We start from the raw sequence: 26,285 nt of genomic DNA on the forward strand, positions 1-26,285 counted from the left end.
CCTTAATCAGGCAGGTAGATTATAAAATTTAAAAAGGTAGGTAGCAGGAGGAACAGGACTTCAGGTCAGGTGAATACAAGGTTATAAATACAAAGTCAGATAATAGGGATAATGCAGTAGTGGATTTAATAATGAATAAGAAAATAGAAATGCAGGTAAGCTTCTACGAACAGCATAGCGAATACATTATATTAGCCGAGATAGACGGAAAGCCCACATCTACCACAGTAGTACAAGTTTACATGCCAACTGGCTCTGCAGATGATGAAGAGACTGAAAAAAGAAATTATTCAAATGGTTAAAGAAGACAAAAATTTAAGATGATGATGGGAGACTGGAATTTGATAGGAAAAGGAAGAGAAGGAAAAATAGTACTGCATTTAACCCAACTAAGCCGGACTCAAATTTAAGCCATACCCAAAAAATGAGAGTCAAAATCCAAGAGGGAAAGAAGTTGTAGGCAGCATTCAAAATTGCAACAAAGTTGGTTATTTGTAATATGAGAGAGAAATTAGATGGCATGGATGAAGATTCAGCTACAATAGCTGAGTTCAACTTGTAAGCTTAGCACGCGAGCTTAAGCAAGTTTATTTTGTAGATTAATTTAGTCTTTAAAGTATTTAAAATGACATTACTTGTCTGCACAGAACTTATAGTCATAAATAATTTAAAAATCAATACCAAAGTCAGTTGTCATGCTTCATTTCTGACTGTATCACTATTCTGCTTAAGAAAAATACAAATGTAAACATTACATGATATGTATATTCATCTGCATTTGCCGCTGTCTCACTCAAGTTTGTTAGAGGGACAGGATTTAAATGAGATAACAGCTAACACAGAAGAATACAAGGCGTCATGTTTAGATTTCTATTATCCTTATGACGAAGAGAGTATGTGATACTGACAAAGTGTCATCCATGTTCATGTAAGTTGTGAACACAGGTTTGCCAATCAACTTTTCACTGTAGATTTGTAGTGAAGTGGCAGTGCTGTAAAAATGGTGGTACCAAACCGACCTCAGCTGGTGCCTTAGGCAAACCTGCAGTGCAATTAGCACTTTTCTCCCCAAAGGAAATAACTTCCTTCTTGAATTTGGCTTTATGGTGAAAGCACTTCATTATGGTACACTAACACCAGTACTTAACAAAATAGTATGTCATATGAAAAACTAACCACAGCTTACCAACTTGTGCAAGAATTCTAAAGCCTTGCACGTTGTTGGTATTTACGTAAAGAAATTTGTTACTGTGAATATTTCAAAGACTGCTGCATTCAAAGATCAGAAGGACTGAATTTCTGTATCCTTCATTGGAGGATATATTATGGCTCATTGGTAGAAACTTGGGGGGAAAAAGTAGATTTATCTTCTAACATTTTTTATATATTTTTACTAGTGCAGAAATTTTGGTGCCAGTATTTATCTTTGCATTTGCAAAGCATGCCTGTATAGCACTGCTTCTATTTGATGGCAAAAGGTAGTTGTGGCAGTTCGTAGCACCATTTTTCAAATTTCTGTTTGCTACACTTGATTCTAAGCAGCAAGCATTTTTTTGGATCCCAAAAACTAGAAAAAAAAGTGTGGCTTAGATTGGGGTATATACCATGAATATGGACTGGGGAAAAGGAATGAGAGAGGAAGCCGCTTGGCAGAATTTTGCACAGAGCAAAGTTTAATCATTGGTTACACTTACTTTGTAGTGAAAGAAGGCTATATACATTGAAGAGAACTGGAGGCTCTGGAAAGTTTCAGATTGATTGTATATTGGTCAGACAGAGATTTAGGAACCATATTTTAAATTGTAAGACATCTCCAGTGGCAGATGAGGACTCTGAACACAGTTTATTGGTTATGAACTGTAGATTTAAACTAAAGAAATTGGAGAACAGTAGGAAATTAAGGAATGGTACCTGCATAAGTTGAAAGAACAAAGGAGCATTAGGCAAGAGTTATAGAACAGGGGAAAGGAATACTGTAGAAAATGAATGGCTAGCATTAAGAGGCAAAATATTGGAGGCAGCAGAGGACCATATAGGTAAAAAGATAAGGCCAAGTAGAAATTCTTGGATATTGCAAGAGATGTTGAGTTTAATCGATGAAAGGAGAACATTTAAAAATACAGTAAGTGAAGCAGGTGAAAGGGAATACAAATGTTTAAAAAATGAGATTGCTAGCAAGAGCAAAATGACTAAGCAGGAATGGCTCGAGGATAAATGTAAGGATTTAGAAGCATATTTCACTAGGGAAAAGATAGATACTGCCTACAGGAAAATTAAGAGAGACCTTTGGAGGAAAGAAAAGCAGCTCTATGAATGCCAAGAGCTCAGATGGTAAACCAGTACTAAGCAAAGAAGGGAGAGCTGAAAGGCAGAAGCAGTATGTAGAGGGTCTATACGAGGGAGATGAACTTGAAAGTAATAGTATAGAAAGGGAAGTGGTCGTAGATGAAGATGAGATGGGAGATAGGATACTGTAAGAAGAATTTGTTAAAGCTCTGAAAGATCTAAGTTGGAACAAGACCCCAGGAGTAGACGATATTCTATCAGAGCTAATGATAGCCTTGGGAGAATCCAGCCATGACAAAACTATTCCATATCATGTGCAAGATGTATGAAGAAGGCGAAATCCCCTCAGATTCAAGAAGAATGTAGTAATTCCAATTCCAAAAAAAGCAATTGCTGACACGTGTAAAAATTACCAAACTATCAGTTTAATAAGTAATGGTTGCAAAATACTAACACAAACTACAGAAGAATAGAAAACTGGTTGAAGCCATCCAGGAAAGATCAGTTTGGATTCCGGAGAAATGTAGAAACGTGCAAGACAATAATCTTAGAAGGCAGGTTGAGGAAAGGCAAACCTACATTTATAGCATCTGTAGACTTAGAGAAATCTTTTGACAATCAATATTGACCGGAATACTCTCTTTACAATTCTTAAGGTTGTTGTTGTTCTTGTTGTTGTGGTCTTCAGTCCTGAGACTGGTTTGATGCAGCTCTCCATGCTATTCTATCCTGTGCAAGCTCCTTCATCTCCCAGTACCTACTGCAACCTACATCCTTCTGAATCTGCTTAGTGTATTCATCTCTTGGTCTCCCTCTACAATTTTTACCCTCCACACTGCCCTCCAATGCTAAATTTGTGATCCCTTGATGCCTCAAAACATGTCCTACCAACCGATCCCTTCTTCTAGTCAAGTTGTGCCACAAACTTCTCTTCTCCTCAATCCTATTCAATACCTCCTCATTAGTTACGTGATCTACCCACATTATCTTCAGCATTCTTCTGTAGCACCACATTTCGAAAGCTTCTATTCTCTTCTTGTCCAAACTGGTTATCGTCCATGTTTCAGTTCCATACATGGCTACACTCCATACAAATACTTTCAGAAACGACTTCCTGACACTTAAATCTATACTCAATGTTAACAAATTTCTCTTCTTCAGAAACGATTTCCTTGTCATTGCCAGTCTACATTTTATATCCTCTCTACTTCGACCATCATCAGTTATTGTACTCCCTAAATAGCAAAAATGCTTTACTACTTTAAGTGTCTCATTTCCTAATCTAATCCCCTCAGCATCACCCGATTTAATTTGACTACATTCCATTATCCTTGTTTTGCTTTTGTTGATGTTCATCTTATATCCTCCTCTCAAGACACTGTCCATTCCGTTCAACTGCTCTTCCAAGTCCTTTGCTGTCTCTGACAGAATTACAATGTCATCGGCGAACCTCAAAGTTTTTATTTCTTCTCCATGGATTTTAATACCTACTTCAAATTTTTCTTTTGTTTCCTTTACTGCTTGCTCAATATACAGATTGAATAACATCGAGGAGAGGCTACAACCCTGTCTCACTCCTTTCCCAACCACTGCTTCCCTTTCATGCCCGTCGACTCTTATAACTGCCATCTGGTATCTGTACAAATTGTAAATAGCCTTTTGCTTCCTGTATTTTACCCCTGCCACCTACAGAATTTGAAAGAGAGTATTCCAGTTAACGTTGTCAAAAGCTTTCTCTAAGTCTACAAATGCTAGAAACGTAGGTTTGCCTTTTCTTAATCTTTCTTCTAAGATAAGTCGTAAGGTTAGTATTGCCTCACGTGTTCCAACATTTCTACGGAATCCAAACTGATCTTCCCCGAGGTCCGCTTCTACCAGTTTTTCCATTCGTCTGTAAAGAATTCGCGTTAGTATTTTGCAGCTGTGACTTATTAAACTGATAGTTCGGTAATTTTCACATCTGTCAACACCTGCTTTCTTTGGGATTGGAATTATTATATTCTTCTTGAAGTCTGTGGGTATTTCACCTGTCTCATACATCTTGCTCACCAGATGGTAGAGTTTTGTCATGACTGGCTCTCCCAAGGCCATCAGTAGTTCTAATGGAATGTTGTCTACTCCTGGGGCCTTGTTTCGTCTTAGGTCTTTCAGTGCTCTGTCAAACTCTTCATGCAGTATCTTATCTCCCATTTCATCTTCATCTACATCCTCTTCCATTTCCATAATATTGTCCTCAAGTACATCGCCCTTGTATAAACCCTCTATATACTCCTTCCACCTTTCTGCCTTCCCTTCTTTGCTTAGAACTGGGTTGCCATCTGAGCTCTTGATATTCATACAAGTGGTTCTCTTCTCTCCAAAGGTCTCTTTAATTTTCCTGTAGGCAGTATCTATCTTACCCTAGTGAGACAAGCCTCTACATCCTTACATTTGTCCTCTAGCCATCCCTGCTTAGCCATTTTGCACTTCCTGTCGATCTCATTTTTGAGACGTTTGTATTCCTTTTTGCCTGCTTCATTTACTGCATTTTATATTTTCTCCTTTCATCAATTAAATTCAATATTTCTTCTGTTACCCAAGGATTTCTATTAGCCCTCGTCTTTTTACGTACTTGATCCTCTGCTGCCTTCACTACTTCATCCCTCAGTGCTACCCATTCTTCTTCTACTGTATTTCTTTCCCCCATTCCTGTCAATTGTTCCCTTATGCTCTCCCTGAAACTCTGTACCACCTCTGGTTCTTTCAGTTTATCCAGATCCCATCTCCTTAAATTCCCGCCTTTTTGCAGCTTCTTCAGTTTCAATCTGCAGTTCATAACCAATAGATTGTGGTCAGAATCCACATCTGCCCCTGGAAATGTCTTACAATTTAAAACCTGGTCCTAAATCTCTGTCTTACCATTATGTAATCTATCTGATACCTTTTTGTATCTCCAGGATTCTTCCAGGTATACAACCTTCTTTCATGATTCTTGAACCAAGTGTTAGCTATGATTAAGTTATGCTCTGTGCAAAATTCTACAAGGTGGCTTCCTCTTTCATTTCTTCCCCCCAATCCATATTCACCTACTATGTTTCCTTCTCTCCCTTTTCCTACTGACGAATTCCAGTCACCCATGACTATTAAATTTTCGTCTCCCTTCACTACCTGAATAATTTCTTTTATCTCGTCATACATTTCATCAATTACTTCATCATCTGCAGAGCTAGTTGGCATATAAACTTGTACTACTGTAGTAGGCATGGGCTTTGTGTCTATCTTGGCCACAATAATGCGTTCACTATGCTGTTTGTAGTAGCTAACCCGCACTCCTATTTTCCTATTCATTATTAAACCTACTCCTGCATTCCCCCTATTTGATTTTGTATTTATAACCCTGTAATCACCTGACCAAAAGTCTTGCTCCTCCTGCCACCGAACTTCACTAAAGCCCACTATATCTAACTTTAACCTATCCATTTCCCTTTTTAAATTTTCTAACCTACATGCCCGATTAAGGGATCTGACATTCCACCCTCCGATCCGTAGAATGCCAGTTTTCTTTCTCCTGATAACGACGTCCTCTTGAGTAGTCCCCGCCCGGAGATCGGAATGGGGGACTATTTTACCTCCGGAATATTTTACCCAAGAGGACGCCATCGTCATTTAATCATACAGTAAAGCTACATGTCCTCGGGAAAAATTACGGCTGTAGTTTCCCCTTCCTTTCAGCCGTTCGCAGTACCAGCACAGCAAGGCCGTTTTGGTTAATGTTACAAGGCCAGATCAGTCAATCATCCAGACTGTTGCCCCTGCAACTACTGAAAAGGCTGCTGCCCCTCTTCAAGAACCACATGTTTGTCTGGCCTCTCAACAGATACCCCTCCGTTGTGGTTGCACCTACGGTACGGCCATCTGTATCGCTGAGGCACGCAAGCCTCCCTACCAACGGCAAGGTCCATGGTTCATGGAGGGTAGCAAGGGTAAAATGCACAGAGCAAACAGCTATTTACATCTTGTACAGAAACCAGATAGCAGTCTTAAGTGTGGAGGGGTAGAAAAGGGAGGCATTGGTTGAAAAGGGAGTGAGACAGGGTTGTAGCCTACCCCAATGTTATTCAGTGTGCATGTTGAACAAGCAGTAAGGAAAACCAAAGAAAAATTTGGATTGAGAATTAAAGTTCAGGGAGAAGAAATAAAAAACTTTAAGCTTTGCTGATGACAGTGTGTGTTTGTCAGAGACAGCAAAAGAAAAGTTGAAGGAGGATATAAGATGAACCATCAGCATAACCAAAACAGGGATAATGGAACGTATTCGAATGAAATCAGGCAATGCTAAGGGAATTAGATTAGGAAACAAGACACTTAAAGTAGCAGAAGAGTTTTGCTATTTGTGCAGCAAAATAACTGATGATGGCCGAAGCAGAGACAATGTAAAATGTAGATTGGTAGTGGCAAAAAACCCTCTCAGGGGACACCGCCTTATAGTAGGCACCTTCAGTGCCGGGCGGGAGGGTTTGCATGCTTCGGTGAAGTCGAGAGCTATGCCGGCGGTAGCATAGCTACTGGCAGGGTCTCCCAAGCCGTACTGGCCCCGACAGAGGAGCCAGACAAAGTGTGTCCCACAGCATAGGGCAGGGAGGGCTCTAGGGGCGTAGTGAAGCCAGCTTCCCTAGAGGAGTAAACCTCATACAAATCCTGGTCCTCCAGGTTGGGGGTTGGGCATGGGGCTAATAACCCCATACTGTAAAAAAAAAGAATATTACGGAAATTCAACAGAAGCCTCGGAAACTGGATGGAAAGCATGTATCATGACCCCGGCAAAGGAAACGGATAAAGGATCTAACAGTAGCATCATGGAATGTGAGGACAATGCTTCAGCCTGGAAAGATGAAAGAAATAGCCAATGAAATTTTAAAATTCAAATATGATATTGTAGGGCTACAGGAAATGAGATGGCAGGGGAATGGGCAGATAGATAAACCTGTGTACTCATTGGTATATAGTGGACCAGAAGAAAGAACAGGCCAACTTGGAACAGGGTTTATAATAACTAGGGAAGTTAGGAAAAGCCTTCTAGAATTTGAACCCATAAATGAAAGGATGTGCAGACTTAGACTAAAAGGTAAATTTAGGAATATATCAATAGTTAATGCACATGCACCAACAGAGGAAGAAGAGGATATAATTAAAGAACAGTTCTACGAAGACTTGGAAAAAGTATACGGTGCAGTACCTAAATATGACCTGATGCTAGTAATAGGAGATTTTAATGCAAAAATAGGGAGGAATGAACATCTGTATGGAGTTTCTGGAAAATATTCACTACATGAAGAAAACAATGAGAATGGAGACTTACTGTGCCAATTCGCAGCAAGGAATAATATGATTATTAAAAGTACCTGCTTTCCACATAAAAGGATCCATCTGGGTACTTGGAAGTCTGCAGCCAATGGAGTAGTCAATCAGATTGATCATATTTTAGTGATTGCACGCCACTCCACGTCAGTTACGGATGTACGGAGCTGCAGAGGACCAAACTGTGATTCAGACCACTTTCTGATAAAATCAGTCTTGAGAGAGAAACTGTCACTAACAAATGGCAACAGAATGGGAAAGATGATGAAATGGAATACAGACAAACTGAACATCCCTGATGAAGTAAAAAAATACCAAGTAACACTAAGCAGAAAGTTGAGCAATGAAGAGACCACAGTAGGAGTAGATGAAAGGTGGAACAGGTTTGAAAAAGCCATTAAGGATGCTGCAGAGGAAATAATAGGCATAAGAAGGAACAGAAGAACCCAGGAGTGGTTTGATGAAGATTGCAGGTCAGCAATAGAGGAAAAGAACAGGGCAAGAACAAAAATGCTACAGAGAGAAACCAAAAATAATGTGGAACAATATAGAGAATTAAGGAGAAGAGCTAACAGACTGTGCAAGAGAAAGAAAAGAGAGTGGAATAAGAAGAAATTTCAAGAACTAGAAGAACTAAAGGAACAGAGTGAAATAAGAAAGTTCTATCATGCCATAGGCAAAATGAAGAATAGATTCCGACCAAAAACAATGGCCTGTTCCAGTAAAGATGGGAAAATGATAAGGGAGGAAGAACAGATAGTGGGAAGATGGGCAGAATATTTCAAAGATACACTAAGCACCAGCCTAGAAGATGAAGAGACAGCTGCACAGGAGAGAAGAGTGGAGCTGGAAGTAGACAATGAAACCAATGAGGCAAGAAAACCAACACTACAAGAGGTCTCCCAGGCTGTGCACAAGTCAAAAAATAATCGAGCCCCTGGGGAAGACAGCATAATTGCTGAATTAATAAAAACTGGTGGTGAGGCTGTAATAAAGGAACTGCACACATTAATATCAGATATATGGGAAACAGAAACTATGCCAGATAATTGGAAAATTGGAATAATAGTCCCCATTTATAAGAAAGGGGACAGAACAGCATGTGAAAACTATAGAGGTGTAACACTCCTAAGTACAGCTTATAAGATCTTCACAAGTATATTAAATGAAAGGATACGGAAGTGTGCAGAAGGCATACTAGGGGAATATCAGTGTGGCTTTCGACCGGACAGAGGAACAACTGATCAAATATTTGTGATAAGGCAAATGATGGAAAAGTTCTATGAATATGATATAGATCTGCATTTCTTATTCATCGATTTCAAACAAGCCTTTGACAGCATAAATCGGCAAGAACTATACAGAGTACTGAAAGAAGTTGGTATATGTGCTAAATTAATAAGACTAATCAGAATGACAATGACAGAGACAAGAGCAAAAGTAAAGGTCCTTAGCAGAACAAGTGAAAGCTTTGACTTTAATAAAGGTGTGAAGCAAGGGGATAGTCTCTCCACTGTCCTATTCAACATTGCCCTGCATAGTGCAGTAAATAAAATCAACAAAAGAGGCACCATATTTATGAAAACTAGCCAGATATGTGCATACGCTGATGACATTGCTATAGTAGGAAGAAATACCAATACACTCCTAGAAACATACCCGGCAATGGAAACAGAAACCTTAAAAATTGGCCTTATAGTAAATGTAAACAAAACAAAATATATGGTAATGTCACAATCTGAGGCCAGAAGAACCCCTAAAAACCTAAACATCAATGGGAAATACTTCAATGGAGTGTCCTCTTTTAACTACTTGGGAGCCCTAATAACAAATGATAACAGTATTGGAAAGGCTATAAGGGAAAGAATACAAGCAGGAAACAGAGCTTACTTTGCAAATATGCAGCTTTTCAAAAGTAGGCTTGTTACAAGAAAAACTAAATTGCTAATATATAATTCCCTAGTCCGCCCAGTTATCACATACGGCTCAGAGGTATGGACGTTGACAGACCACGATAAAAATGCTCTAAGAAGCATTGAGCGGAAAATACTACGCAAAATCTATGGGCCAATAAGGGAGGAAGAAGGCTGGAGAATACGCTACAATGCTGAATTACAGGAGTTAATACAAGCCAGGGACATAGTAAAATTTGTTAAATCACAGCGAATACGATGGCTAGGACACTTGAAGAGAATGGCAGAGGATAGAATTCCAAAGAAAATGATGAAAGGTATGATCCATTCAGTTAGGCGAAAAGGGAGACCTAGAAGAAGATGGATCGATGAGGTAATAATGGATATCAGCAATATGGGAGTCCGGGGGTGGAAAAGAGCAGCAAATAACCGAGAAGTGTGAAGGAAGATTGTTGAAGAAGCCAAGGCTCACCAAGGGCTGTAGAGCTACTGAAGAAGAGAAGTGGCAAAAAAGCGTTTCTGAAGAACAGAAATTTGTTAACATCGAATATAGGTTTAAATGTTAGGACGTCTTTCCTGGAGGTATTTGTCTGGAATATAGCCTTGTATGGAAGTGAAACATGGACAATAAACAGAAATTAGAAGCTTTTGCAATATGGTGCTAAAGAAGAATGTTGAACATTAGATGGATCGATCACTTAACTAATGAGGAGATACTGTATACAATTGGGGAGACACAATATTTGTGGCACCACTTGACGAAAAGAAGATATGTAGTCCATCCAGTGGCCAGTTGGGTGCATATTGACACTGCTGTGGATACTGGTAGGACATGTTCTGTGACATCAAGGGATCACCTGTTTAGTATTGGAGTGTAATATGGAAAAATCATAGAGGGAGACCAAGAGATGAATAGAGTAAGCAGATTCAGAAGGATGTAGGTTGCAGTAGTTATTCGGAGATGAAGAGGCTCGCACCAAATACAGTAGCATGGAGAGGTGCATCAAACCAGTCTTCAAGCAACAAAAAAAAAATTATCTTTATGTTGTGAGCAAACTGTTTTACTTAATAACTTCTGTTGTCTTTTCTGCAATGTTAGAATAGTGAATTGTGTACCGTGACAGTATAAGTTAAGTATTTTGCACTGGAGAAGGGAAAGGTGAGATTACTAACAGAATGCAAAAGATTAAGGATTTAAAATTGCAAGCAGTGAAGGAAAGACAAAGATAGCAACTGGAAAACAATGAAAAGGCAGAGGATGGGCAAGCGCTTGAATACAGTTTTGAGAGATTTTGGTGAGTTGTAAATAATAAACTGTATTATGTTGGCTCATTATATTCCGTAATTTTCTGCTGATCATGCTATAAGTAAGTTTGTTAGAGCCTGCCATAAAACTAGCTCTGCTTTGTACTTTGTTTTATTAATTCGAGTGTGACATCAGCAGGCTGCTTCTTTATAACTTAAAGGCTGTGGTATGATAGATTAAAGAGTCCTGTTTTTATATGATAGAGACTAAATTATTCATTACAGGTAAGATATTATACTTTATAATTACTCCATTTGTGTTTTATAATGTTACATGATGGCAGTATGTAAAGATAAAACCACACTCGTGGGAACCACTAGCGTGTGCAATAATTGGTTTATGGTTCATAGAAAGGTAAATGCAAGATTTTGGGCTCCAGTCTCTTTTAGGTTGGTAGCGTACACAATCTGCTGAAGAGAGACTACAAAATTGCACAGTAGGAACTTGAAGAAATAGTGGAATATGACTACTCAAGTTAAGTACTAAAATGAGTTGTGGGCAGTCAGAGGTCAAAGTTTAGAGCTAAATGTCATAAAATAACCTGCAAATGGAATACATAGGTGATAACTATAAAGGTCAGTTTTGGTTGAACATATCCTCACAGCATCTGCTTTGTGATACTAAGAGAGATTTTCATACATGAAATTCCCTCTTCCAGCTTTATTTCCACTGCAACATGCTCCTCAGTGACAAGTATGAAAGTCACTAAGAAGCACAATCAAGGTTGAAGTTGCTGTTGAGTTCATCAGTGTAATGAGGCAAAGAATTCTAGAACACATCAAACACTACAGCATGATTAAAACATAAATATATTTATTTGAAATATATATAGTATTAGGCATGTGTAACATTGTATCCTTGAGTCTCCTTGCAGTTCGTCTCTGTTCTACTGTAACTGAATTACACTATTCACTAGCAGTCAGAGTAGCAATAGCATGTGCCATGTTGGTAAAGTGTAATTGCACTGTCTTCCATAAGCGTAGCATGATCTGGGAGTAGTCTGCGGATAATTGATGGTGGAGCTCTGAGTGTAGCAGCTTAAAAAGAAACACAGTCCAATCACAGTTTCAGGCTGTGAAACAATGCAAATTTGGAGTCCCCTGGTGGTGGCTCCTGGCCGTGTGTGGCAAACCATCTATAACAGCTACTTGTCATGTCCAGTGTAAATGTCTCTTCTGTAGAGATACAATTGGCTTATGACATGCTGTGCGTGGTCACCCACAGACACAATCGATATCACATTCCTCCCCTCCAAAATTGCACATCGTTGTCACTAATGTTGGAGGTATGTGCCATTGTATTGCAGATGATGTTGGCTGTGATGGCAGATGGCACCAACCAACTTGTGTCCTGACATTTGTCTCCACACTGTTGGCAACATCTGCCAAAGAAACCAGAGGTAGGTAGTCCATCCAGTGGTACAGGTGGGTGCACATTGGCACTGCTGTGGATACTGAAATCTTGATGTCCGTGACTGATGTTGTGTACGGTGACAGAAACTGCATTGGCAGGCAGGGATCAGTCTTCATTGCAGAGATGTCTGATGACCCATGCGCACGAATGTGTCAGGCAATGTCAAGGGCTGATTGGTGTGTGTGTGGGGGGGGGGGGGGGGGCAGCAGTCTGGGATTCAAGCAGCATTTCTCGAACATGAAAATATATGGCAGGATCAGAATTATCACAATAACATACTGGATTTTGGTGCCATTGATGGGTGCCTATTTTGCTGTGAATGATATAACAAGCTCGGTCAATCGTCTGAGTGAAGATGAAGATGCCAGATTCCCAGTTATGAGGCTTGTTAAAGACACAGTAGAAAAGGTAGTCCTTCATGCAGAACTTAATTATGAAGCCAGTGAAGTGTCATGAGAAGGCAGAGTGCTGAGAAACTGCAATGACGACAGCAGCAGCAGCAGCAACAACAACAACAACGCATTTTCCTTCATTGGTGAAGCAACAAGTTTGGACATCTGAGCCTTGAATGTACAGATGAAATGTTCGGAGAGAACAATGTGGGTTTGGATATGATGAATCTCATTTTGTTCGCAAAGGTATCAAAAATCCAATGGAGAAAACTGCGGACCATTGTCCAAAACAGTTGTTCATGACAAACCTTCTGAACAATAGACAGAAGTGAGAGCTTTTATAGTGCTAAGGCTAGTTGTCGAATTCATTGTAATGACAAATTGATATCTGCTGTATACATCGATAATGATCAGACATTGTGTGTTCCAGAATGGATCAGCAAAATCAGTGTGGATGCATTGCCGAGGAGTGTCAGATCAAGGCCAATTAAAAAATTCCAGGTTTGGCTCTGCTTGATTATCTGTGCATGCATGGCAGTGGGCAGTAATCTATTGTATCTGCTTGCCAAACCAGAGCCATGTACAATGCTGACATGCTAGTTGCTTAGTTCTAATGATTCCCCTAAACATGTTGCAGCAATGATGTAGGAATCATGACTGGAGTCTGTTTATTAGGAGCATTCAATAATACTACTTCCAGTCTTAAGAGAGATGCTGCAGCATTGTGCATAATGTAAGCACACTACTGCAATTGAAATTGATTTCGAATTATGAGGCCAACCCACAGAAATGTAATACCTCGGCAATTCTACTGATTGATCCTGTTCAGTAGCTTGTGTGATCCATCAACAATCAGTGAGAAAAGCTTACAGTGCTTGCAAACCATATTATCAATATCAACGTGAAGATGATAATCCTTAGATGCATCAAATTCTGCATTATTACCCACAGGTAAGTGAGACAGTGTGACTGGTTTGTATGTTGTGCTGTAGGATGATAGGGAATTTTATATTGGCGATTTGAAAGAAGTAGGAACAACATTACAGTGTCTGTGCCCTGCAATCAGGCACACCTTTCTTCAGTTGAAAAAGACTGGTCAGTGGCTTATGATCCATCATGAGAAAAATGTTTTTACCATGGAGATATTGATAAAATTTTGTGCCACCATAGATGATGACTAAGGCTTCTTTCTCCAGTGAACTTGACTTGGACCATGATCAATGTCTTACGCATGAATGCTATGGGACAACCAGTGTTTCCCACCTAAAGTGCCCCTGTTCCATGTTATGAAATACCAGCTGCAAGCATTACTGGTTTTTAGCAGATCAAAGTGGCTAGAGCATGGGTGACCAAACGATGCATTTTTTCAACTTTCGTAATGATTTTTCGCATCATCCAGTCCATTGAGAAGCAACATTTTATGTGGAGATGATGCATAAGAGCAGCAATTTGCACTACATTCAGAATAAATTTGATATAGTAGGTCAGTTTGCCCGAAACTGCCTGTAGTTTTTACACATTTTTGTTGGCAGATAGCCTCTAAATGCTTGGTAGAGGGACAAGTGCCTTGGGTGCTAATGAGATGTCCCAAATACTCTATTTCAGTATTGAAAAAGAAACATTTTGTTAGTTACAATCAAGCTCTGCATAGTTTATAACTTGAGAAAGATATTCCAAATTGTTGAGATGCTGTTCCAGTGTTTGTCCGGACAGAATTATGTCATCCAAATAATTTGAACATAATGGAACTTTTGATGTCACTTATTCAGGAGCAGATGCATTTCTGAAGGGATTGGTATTGATACAATCTGATGTGTGTATTGACCACTATAATTTTTTTCATTTCCTCACCCAGGAGAAGTTGAAGGTAAGCATTTGCTAAATCAGTTTTTAAAAAGAATTGTCCAACTGCAATATGATAAATAAGCTCCTTAATATGTAAAAGTGGGAAAAAAGTAATAACCATCTGAACATTAACTGTTGATTTCAAGTCAGCACATAGTCTGATGTCCACATTTGATTTTCTGGTGATAACCAGAGGAGATGCCCATCGACTGGAAGAAATAGATTTCAAGACACCAGCTCGTTCCAATCTGTTGAGTTCAGAAGCCGTTTCATCACAAATAGTGTGTGGTACCGGACGTGCACAGTAAAACTTTTGTTAAGCATTTACTTTGAGCATAATGGGCACTTGGAAAATTTCTTGCATATCTCAACATGCACTTGAATAAATGTCCATATTTTTCACACAATTGATGATGCTGGCATGGAAAACTTGTCCATTAATAACATGGACATTGTCCCAAACATCTAAACCAAACAAATCGAATGTACCCATGCCAAAAATATTGGAAGCTGAGTACGATTCAATTGCTGTTAGTGTCGCTGATCCTGTCATATTTTGCTTGCAAAGTGCAATTAGTTGGTTCACCCTACCTACCCGTGTGTCATGCAATCTGTTATTTAGAACTTTACAGTAGCTAACAGTTTTTGTGGAAAAACAGAATCCATGGTGACTCCTGTATACTGGTTAACAACTCATTTGAATATAAAGACACAATTTTAATTTTCTGAACAAAGAACTTATATTTGGAACTTGATGTGTAGAGCTGGAACAACATAATAATATTGTCTCAATATATAGGATTCCAGGTAATAATGTGACTAAATTATTTTTAGAGAAATTCCAGTGTCTTCTACATAAACTCAGAAAAGAAAAGAGGAAAAAACTGTAATTTCTGCTGATTTTAACATAGATAAGGCAAGTGAAACGAGCTTGTCAACTAAGTTTATTGGCTTAATTCAAGAATGTGGCCTTAGACTAAATTTCACTGATTTCACTAGAGTAAATGAGTGAACTGCGACTTGTACAGACAATATTTTAACAAATTATACATTTAATGACACTGCCAAATTCTCTTTAGACCTGGGTTCTCAGATCATTCTGCTTTGTCTATTGAATTACTTATAATAAATAAAGAAAATTGAAGAAGATGTTTCCTGAAGAGAGAGTTCAGTGAAGAAAACATGCACTTGTTCTGTTGCAGATTGAGCAAGGTAAATTGATCATTACAACGTGAAAGCTCATGTTCAGAAAATTTTAATAAGATGTTAAACAGCTTTTTACATGTTTCAGTGAAAGTTTTCCACCCATACTCTGTCACAGAAAGACAAGTAATAAACTAAAATGGATTATTCCTGCCATAATAATGTCTAGTAATAGAAAGAGACAGCTACATGTTGAGCTGAAATCCAATAACAGTCCTGAGTTCATTAACTAAGTTAAATCATATAATAACATTTAATAAGGTTGTAAAAGCAGCAAAGGAAATGGCAAATACTAAATTTATCAAGAAGCACAGAAATAAATCCAAGACAGTATGGACAGTTATCAAATCTGAACTTGGAATAAACCCTAGCCACCAGGATATTTCTAAAATAAAGATACAAGACAAAATACCTGTAAATCCTGCTCAAATATCAGAAAATTTTTATAACTGTAGCAAAATTTGGTGTTGATGTAGATGAAAAAACTAAATTAAACCTAAAAAATAAAAATTCTGTGGTATGGGATGAAATACCTGCCAAAGACATCAAAGCAGCTTCCAATATAATGGCACACCCACTCTCTGAAATAATTAACCAGTCACTTGAAGAAGGCTACTTTTCAGATGTTACAAAGTATACGGAAGTGAAATCATCATTTAAGAAGGGCTCTATAGAAGATGTGGGGAAGTATCATCCAATTTCCCTACATACTGTGTTTTCTAAAATATTTGAAATGATTAGATTCAAAATTTCTGTCACAAATTCAATATAATCTCAAAAAAAATTTGGTTTCCAACAACACAAAATGACAATTTATTCTAATAATGAATTCATAAATAAAGTTAGTTCCATCTTAGATAAATCAAAAAAAGCTGTGGGGATCTCTGTGACTTATCCAAAGCATCGACTGTTTGAACAGCTCACTATTATTATTATAAAATTGCAAAAATACAGAGTTATGTGCAGTGCCTTACAGTAGTGTAAGTCATATTTGACATAGAGACTGCAAAGGGTAGTCATAACATCAGACAAAGGAAAATACTCCTTGAAATGGAGAACTATCGCACAAGGGGTATCACAAGGATCAATTCTAGGCCCAATACTTCTTTCTTTTTTACATAAATGGCTTACCCATAGACATAAAATAAAAATGCAGAAGAAATTCCCGAAAATGCGATGAAAACTCTAGAAAATCTAGATGTGTGGCTACACGTAAAAGGCGTATAACTAAATATTTCGAAAACACAGCTTATGCTGTTTAAGACAAAAGAGTCTAAAATAAATGATATTCATATTATACATGGAAGTCTGGAACTACACGAAGCAGAATGTGTTAAATTCTAAGGAATGCAGCTGGACAGAAATCTGTCATGGTTCTCACATATAGAATATTTAAAAAATAAGCTGAAGAGCCTGGCCTAAGCTATGTCAATCTTAGCCAATGTCACTGCCATAGACACGAAAAAAGTAGTGTACCTTAGCTACTTTGAGGCAATAATGAGATATGGCATTGTCTTTTGAGGAAACACTAGCAATTTGACAAGAATATTAACTTTGACAAAAATATTAACTTTACACAAGAATATTAACTTAACAGAAAAAAATTATAAGGAACGTGTATAGTGCAAAGTCAAGAGAATCTTGCCAGCCTAAACATGCAAAGTGTTCCCTCACTGTATTTATTATTATTGTTATTATTATTATTATTATTATTATTATTATTATTATTATTATTATACATTTTTGCTCTTAAGGCAGTGATTAAAGTTGAATGTTACATGAATATTCAATTTTCCTCTTTTTTCGTGTTTTCTTCTTTCTTTTGTCTCCCCAAAACCTCTTCATTCTTTGACTTTGTTCGTGTTTCCTTTGTTCTGTCCATATTTTCCCTGCTCACTTCCTTTCTTTTACTTCAAATTTTGTATTCATAATTTTGTTTCTGAACTTCTTTCTTTCATCTATCACATCTTTATTGATTTCTACATGTTTTAGGTCTTCTTCTATTTCATGAAACCAGTTGGATTTTTTGATTGAACTGTTGACTACATCAAACATCCTCTTTGTGAGTCTGGTGGTGTTCTTTCTGTGTATGTGTCCAAAGAATGTTAATTGGCATTTTCTGGTTATGTCTGTGTGTTCGTATAGTTCTTTGGTTGGTCTCTTCATCCATATATCATCTCTTTGTACTGCTCAAAAAATTTTTTGAACGATTTTACGTTCTATCTTTTCTGTCTCTGTCATGCATGATGCCCCAGTTGTGGTCATTTCTGATGCATAGAGGGTTTCTGGTAGTACAATTGTATTGTAGTTCCTGAGTTTCGTCTGTCTTGAGATGCTTCCTTTATTGCCTTTATTGTAGTTTGTCCATGTGAGTTTGTACGCTTCCTGAAGTTTTTATGTTCATTCTGTATTTGATGCCTTGTTGGATCTTCCTATTTGTATGTGTTCTCCAAGGTACTTGAATTTTTCCACTCTGTTAACCAATCTTTATTGCGTGCATGACTTGTGTATTGTTGTCCTTTCTTTCCACATACAGTGTTTTCTCGTATGATATCTGTAACCCCGTTTTACCAGAGGGTTCATGTAAATATTCCAGGGCTTCTTGTGCTTCTTCTCTGTTGTTGCTGAGTATTGCCAAGTCATCTACAAATACTAGGCATTTTATGATTGTCTTGTTTGCATGTGTTCTTCCTAATTGAATTCCTTTTACTTTTTCTTCCCACTGGTTGATAATTTTGTCCAGAACTGTGTTGAATAGAAGTGGTGAGAGACCACCTCCTTGTCTGACCCCTGTATGTACCTCAAATGGCTCTGAGATCTCTACCATAAATTTTATTTTGGATATAGTGTCTGTGAGTGTCTGTTCTATCAATGCTCTAGTTTTTCTGTCTATTCCATATTCTTCTAGTGTGTCAGTGGAGTGATGTGCCTTGTGTTGTTCTCCTGTCTGACCTTCAAGAGTGTTCACAGGTTCCAAATTTGTTCAATACGGGATCTTCCCTTTCTGAATCCTGCCAGGTATTTACCTACCTTTGTAGTCACTTGTGGTTCCAGTCTGTTCAGTAACACCTTGGACAGAATTTTGTAAGTGACCAGTAATAATGAGGTCCCTCTGTAATTATTAGGGTCTGCTCTGTCTACCTTTTTGTGGAGTGATTGAATCAGTGTGCATTTCCTGTGGAATTTTCTGTGTATTTCATATTTCCAAGAGAATTTTGTGAATTCTTGTTTTAAAATTTTATTCTGTGAGTTTCCACATCTCGGTCATAATGCGATCTTCCCCTGAGGTTCTGTTGTTCTTTACTTGTTTTATAACCTCCTCTACTTCTGTGATTTCAGGCGGTTTCAAGTTGGGTTTGGTAGTGTTTTCGTGAAGTGTAATTTTTCTTTGGGCTTCTCACAGTTGAGGAGTTTATCAAAGAATCCTTTAAGAATTTTGCAATTTTTTTAGTGTTTGTTTCTAGAGATCCATTTGTTCTTCTGAAGCAGATATTTGGAGGCTCATAACCCGTTATATTTTCCCTGAATATTCTGTAGAAATTTCTCGTATTATTTTTCTTGAAGTCTTCCTCGATTTCATTTAGTCTATTTTTGTCGTATGCCCTTTTCACTGCTGTAATATGTTCCGGGGATTGTTTTTGGACTTCAGGAAATCCTGCCATGTTTCTGTTGTTCTGTTCCTGCTAAACTTCTTTCATGCCATAACTCTTCGTTCAACTGCCTGAACACAAGTTGCATTTCCTGGGGGACTGACCCTCAACGCATTGCCTTCTGAATTGTCTTCACCAGGTCTGTCCCATTCTCTGTTGAATTCTGATTAATTTCTTCAGTAATTTTGTCTTTGTTTATCTTTACATATTCTGGATCTGGTCTTATAATTTTGTTCTGTGTTGTCTTTCTATTCCTTGGAATTTTTTTACTTGTAGCAAGTGATGGTCGGACTCAAGGAATCCTTTGCAAGTTCTCACATTTAGGATTTCACTTGTATTTTTACTTGTTATAGCTATATGGCCTATTTGGAATTCTCCCCATAGGTTTTTGGGCATTTTCACCTTGTGTGTTTTTGTCTTGGTTTCTGAAATTCTGTCGACATAACTTTTAACTTAAAATTTTTCAGTACTTTATGAAATGCCCCCCATTCTTGTTTGTGCATTTGTGTGCTGTATGTGGGCCTGTGATTTCCTTGCACTTCTTTTATTTGCCCAGTTGTGCATTGAAACGCCTAGTACAATTTTGACTTGTCTTTCTGGTATTTTGTTTGTCATTTCTTCCATGTTTCCCCAGAAGTCTCCAACTTCTTGTGGTCTCTTCCTGTTGTGATCTTTTGTAGGTGCATGTGCATTGATGATTGTGTACCTTTTGTTTCCTTATTTGAAGTTTATTGTGGAGATTATTTCTGATACTGAATTGAAATCTGTGATGTTATCTATGATAGCTTTATGTACTGCAAATCCTGTGCCACACATTTTTGGTGTTCCCTGCCTGACAGCAGGTTTCCCTTTCTATGTCCTGTAGTTTTCTGTGTTGAAATGGTTCTTGTCAGAAAAATGCGTCTCATGTATTGTGAGGATTTTGATGTGAAATTTTTGTAGTGCATCAGTAAGCTGTTTGAGTGTGCCTATCTTAACCAGTCTATTGGTGTTGAGTGTGCCAATAAAATGTTTGAGAAGAGGTTTCGAGAAGCTCCAACTCTTCTCTGTTTCATGACATTCCTGGTCCCCCAGAATCCGATGATTAGGAAAATCCAGTAAATTCGCTGGGGCCTGGGGTAGTGGGTATCTTTCCGGTTGTTCCATCATGATTTTTTGCAAGTTGAAAGTAGTTCTGGTGAGCTGTGTTGGAGGTCAGAGTTGTTAAAGACTTGATTGTTGAGATCAAGATGTATCTGTAGCAGCCACACCAAATAGGTGCAGATCCTTTATTGTATGATTATATGATAGCGGAACAAACACTGGTAGCAGTTACGTCTGTAAAATATCTGGAAGTGTGCGTACGGAACGATTTGAAGTGGAATTATCATATAAAATTAATTGCTGGTAAGGTAGGTGCCAGTTTGAGATTCATTGGGAGAGTCCGTAGAAAATGTAGTCCATCAACAAAGGAGGTGGCTTACACAACACTCGTTCGACCTATACTTGAGTGTTGCTCATCAATGTGGGATCCGTACCAGGTCGGGTTGACAGAGGAGATAGAGAAGATCCAAAGAAGAGCGGCGCGTTTCGTCACAGGGTTATTTGGTAAGCGTGATAGCGTTACGGAGATGTTTAGCAAACTCAAGTGGCAGACTCTGCAAGAGAGGCACACTGCATCGCGGTGCAGCTTGCTGTCCAGGTTTCGAGATGGTGCGCTTCTGGATGAGGAATCAAATACATTGCTTCCCCCTACTTCTACCTCCCGAGGAGATCACGAATGTAAAATTAGAGAGATTCGAGCATGCATGGAGGCTTTCCGGCAGTTGTTCTTCCCGCGAACCATACGCGACTGGAACAGGAAAGGGAGGTAATGACAGTGGCACGTAAAGTGCCCTCCGCCACACACTGTTGGGTGGCTTGCAGAGTATAAATGTAGATGTAGGTGAACAGATGCTGACCACTAGCCACTGGATGCCAGAACAGACACTAATGGATTTAGGCTTGTGTTAGTATTTGGTCCACTCTGTGTATTTCGTGCCACCAGTACCACCTATATGGCTTTCCCCTATCCGCCACCTGGGGAGGCGCCCAATGGGGGATCTAACAATCCCACATGGGTGCATACTGTATTTATAGGAAATAATTCTTTTCACAAATAATAACCCAGAATTGTTTGCTCCAAATAACTTCTGGCATGGATATGAAACTAGAAACAAAGAAAGTTTCTTGCTTCCTACACATACACTCAGTCTTTTCATGCAGACCCTACAATACCTGTATGTGTGGATGAAAATAGACAATAAGTTAAAAAAGACAAAGTTTCAAAAGATTGAAACTGGCTCAGTAAAAGGAAAATTGTATAGCACTCTGGTACAAAAAATGCTATTACACAATTGATAATTTTTTTAACGATGATTTGACCATTTGAGAAGGATAAAAATTAATGGTATATATATCGAGATATTTTATAGTTCTAGTAAATGTTGTATTCCATGTTATACGATCTATTATAGTTATAAGCTTGAGTCTCCTGTAGACGAAATCAATGATTTAATTTGTGTGTTATGAGACAATAAAATTCTGATTCTAATAAGCCTACAAACATTAATGCTGAAATAAGGAGCAGCTCCATTGTGCGTATGTTCTAGTGGAACAGGTATTCTCTCTTGAGTCCGTGTGGAAGAACTTCAGGCACTAACAAACAGTCACCAACAATTCCAGCCCAAGCATAGACAGAAACTGTTTGTTAGTGATTTAATTGCACACTTTTCATGAGGATTTGTCACAGTCCACACTCATTGATTTTGAATATTTACAGTCTGATCACACTGAAATGAAGGCTCGTCTATAACAGCACATTTGCCCTAAAGTGAGGGTTGACACATTGTTGAATGAACAATTTATCGAAGTGTACCTGTACAAGAAAATCAGCTGCTGACAGTGCCTGCACACACTTTACGTGCTAGGGGTACAGGAGGTTCTCAAGTAGCACTCTCCAGTCAGACATGTGGTCATCATCATTTCCTGTAGCTGATTGTCTTATTCTGATACTAGGGTTGTCATCAATTGTACGAAGAATTTCCACTTCTAGTTCAGGTGGCCTGAGTAGTAGGGTTAAACATACCATGCCCTGTGACGATGATGATGTGCTTCAGACAGGGTGCAGTCATTCTGGAAATGTCTCCTGATACAAATATCAAATGCCACAGTAATTATCACCTGTTAATGCAAACAGCAAATAGGCATCTGTGAACTCTGCATGTTAGTACACTTCTGTTGCATTGTACCAGGAAATATATCCCCGACGAACACAAAACAGTGGATGCTACATATTGCACAGTTGTTGATGAGCACTAAACAGTTGATGCTAATGCTCAATGGTGGTAGAACAATGAGGTTAGTCGCATGTCAACACAAACAGTGAAGTGAGTCACAAATCAGCATTACCTTCATTCCATTGGAATAAGAAACACTGGTGGTGAACCGAGGAATCATAACTGTCTATGCATTCTAACCAAATGCAAACAAGAGGATATTTTGAACATTTCATGAAAGAAAAGTTTCATATCCTGCTGGTAGGTTCCGTTTGTGTATGCTTTCCTCCAAACTGTGCAGATGGGAGTATCCTTACAGTACATTCCCCACTCCTATTATTATCCTGGACTCAACCTGCGGTAACATATCATCCCCACACCCTCCACCCAACAGTTTCCAATCCCTCTGTCCTATCATCTCCTCCCCATTCTTGTCCCCACCCTGTATATTTGCCACCCTCTGGCAATGCACCTGCTTGTCATTCCCCGCTCTTTTCATTTTTCACTCCTTTTTTCCCCCACCTCCCTGCTTCACAATCTCCTGATGCTATGCCTTTTTGCATTCTAGTCTCTGCACGCTCCACCAGATAGCTTTCATCTCTTTCCCCACCCATACACTACTATCCCTTCCCCTTCCCCACCCCCCTCCAGACAGCTGCTTGCATCTCATTTGATAGTTGCGTTCCACCCAGAGATACTATAGCTGATGGTCACGTGTGTATGCGGTGTGCTTACTTGTGTGTATGAATGACATATGTCTTTCTTTTGCTGATGAAGGCTGTAGCTGAAAGCTTTGTGTAAGTGTCTTTTAATTATGCAACTTAACATGTCTTCTTTATGGTAAGTAGCAAGCTTTCCTTTCCTACATGGTTGACTAGAGGAGTAAAAAATGAGCTCTAACATAGAAATGAAGCAGTTCGGAACCCATGTCCATATAACACATTTTATTTCACTACGTGTGAGGAATGTTCCTGAAAGTTTGGCCACACCTTTTTGTTTTTCCCTGTATGTGCGTTATTGAGCATACATAACTTTGTATCCTTATGTTTCTCTGTAGTCTTTCTCTGCTCCACTAGTACTGGACAAAAATATTCACTAGCAGTCAGCATGGCAGTAGCATTGTGCTAGGTTTGTAAAGTATCACTGCAGTGTCTTGTGTAAGCTCAGCTTCATCTGAGAGTAGTCTGAGGATAATTTGTGATTGAGCTCTGAGTGCGGGGGCTTAAAGGGTCACTCAGTCCAGTCACAACTACAGTCGGTGAGGTTATGTGAATGCAGCATCCTCTGGTGCTGTGTGTAGCACCACCTTGCGGCATATGACGAGCCCTCTATAACAGCTGCTCATGGAGTCTGGTTTAAATGTCTGTTTTTGCAGAGGCGCAAGAGGCATGCAATGAGCTGTGTGCAGTCAATAGACTCATTGTTGATACCATAGTTAATCTAACCCATCTACATATAATGGAATCATGTTGACTGACTGCTTCAAATACACAGTGGTCTGCTCTCAATCAAGAAGAAACATTAGAAAAAGAAGTTTGTAATTGATTAGTCGATAGGGCAAAAGTTGAGAAGGGGAAGCTTGAGATTTTAGTTACTCTTTGTAAATGGAATATGTATATAGGTGAAGGATGGAGTTTTAGTCTCTCTATTTTGAGCTTCACAATGCAGTACAACCCTAGTACTCTACTACCCCCTGGCTCCATTAATAATTGTTCATTATAGTAGTCTTTCTTCCCCTTCAATATGTAAGTGTTGCTGTTGTATACATAGTAAGTTAAGGAACGTTTCTTTGTTTTTGTAGGAAGAAATAAGAGCTTATGCTGCTGAAAATCCTGAATTTGTTCCACCACCTATAAAATCTGTGCTTACAAAGGAAGAGATTGCATTGAAAGAACGGTAAGCCTAGTACCTACTGACCAATAATAGTCATATTGCTACAGAATAAGAACTTTTTTTCACATTTGCTTATTGTTCAACATAGTTGTGTTCCCATTCATTTTGGATATACAAATGGGTCCACTAAATAAACCAAAGCAATGTTGGTTAGTGAGTTACTACATGGGAAATGATGACCTTAATCCTAATACTTAGCCAGTTGTAACAAATTTTTGTAACAAATGGTATCCTCATGGTCCAAGTGACGGCTTTTCAGTACTGAAGTATTACTGGTTGAAACAGTATTTCATTGTGTTGGTTGCATAATTTCTGACTGATATTGTTGTAATGCTATGTGAGAACTCCAGTGCTGAGTGACAGGGCTCTGCTCAGGCCATAGTCATCTTTTACTGTTGATGATCCGTGTCCCTTGAACATGATGCAGAGCATGCATTTTAGGATGCAAAACTCTCGCAGAAGAAGCCATCACAAATTTTCATGTCGGTTAAGAAAACATTTCATTGAGAACAGACTGAGATTATGTGCTCTGAGCTACCATCCCATGATGACGTCACCCTTATTAGTGACAACTGTCTCCTTATTTAAACCTTTCTACAGTTGGCCCTCAGGGCCACTCGTTTCCACCCCCCCTCCTGGTGGTTGGGGGCACATCTTCTTCTGTTGCTCTCAAAGCTTCCCCTTCGGGAGCACTGACCCCATCAATGCCAGGGACATTACTCCCCTCCCTCCCAGCCAGAGAAGCAACAGCCTCCTCTGACTCCTCTCGCATGGAGGGGATCCCTTGGGAATCTCCGTTCCAAACTCTCCTCAAGTGCTAAAGCAAACACCAGCCAGTGGCTGAAGGAACTACTGGCTGCTGATCAGTGGTATTCATTGTCTTTATCGGTACCTGAAGCTCCTTCCCAGAAGCCCTCTGTGCAAGCCCCTAAAGAGCGGCAAGAGGGCAAACAGTCCAAGAAGAAGACTGTTAAGAAACGTGAGACTCTGCTGACCCCCACACTACCATTCCCTAATAGTTCCGCATCTGAGGTCGAGGTGGAGAGTCTAGTGTCTCTTAAGGACCTAGATCTTGCCAACACTTCAGATGTAGTGGTGCTGGATACTAGCACCCAACCACTGGCAGCAGGTGACCCTGAGGCGTAAACTGCCTCCTCGGTCCCTCCATGCCTTCCCAGATAACTGACAGCGTAATCCTCCAGTGGAACAGCAGTGGTTTTTTCCCGCCTGTCTGAGTTATGCCAACTTTTAAGCGCTACATCTGCCTTTGCACTGCCCTTCAGGAAACCTGGTTTCCCCGCAATGCGGACCCCCGCCCAATGTGGCTATCGCGGGTACTATAAAAACCATACTGACTGTTACAGAATTTCATGCGGAGTCTGTATTTATGTCCTTACCTCTGTCTGTAGCAAACCTTTGCCTCTTGAAACACCTATAGAGGCTGTGGCTGTCAGGGGGAGAGAAACATAAGAAATTACGATCTGTATGATCTACCTTCCTCCAAGTGGTGAAGTGCTGCGTTATGTATTGGTTGCACTAATTTCTGGGATATCCCCACCTTTTCTACTTCTGGGTGATTTTTAATGCCCATAACCCTTTGTTGCGTGAAATTAAGGTTACTAGCCATTGTAAAGAAGTCGAGGATCTATTAACCTAACTCGACTTTGCCTCCTAAATACAGATGCCCCCACTGATTTCAGTGTGGCACATGACACATACTTGGCCATTGATTGCTCAGTTTGCAGTCCTGG

General features: G+C 39.2%; 1 protein-coding gene across 4 annotated transcripts in view; it reads left to right on the top strand.

The window, feature by feature from the left end:
* Window positions 1-26,285, top strand: part of LOC124603184 (nucleolar transcription factor 1-A-like) — a 211,756-nt gene that overhangs the window by 121,267 nt on the left and 64,204 nt on the right. For all 4 annotated transcript variants that reach the window (XM_047136379.1, XM_047136378.1, XM_047136380.1 and 1 more), the window contains one exon: window positions 24,443-24,537. In XM_047136379.1, the coding sequence (XP_046992335.1) occupies window positions 24,443-24,537 (95 nt within the window). The remainder of the gene's footprint in view (window positions 1-24,442; window positions 24,538-26,285) is intronic.

This window comes from Schistocerca americana, chromosome 1, assembly GCF_021461395.2.
Source record: "Schistocerca americana isolate TAMUIC-IGC-003095 chromosome 1, iqSchAmer2.1, whole genome shotgun sequence".
Classification (NCBI taxonomy): domain Eukaryota; kingdom Metazoa; phylum Arthropoda; class Insecta; order Orthoptera; family Acrididae; genus Schistocerca; species Schistocerca americana.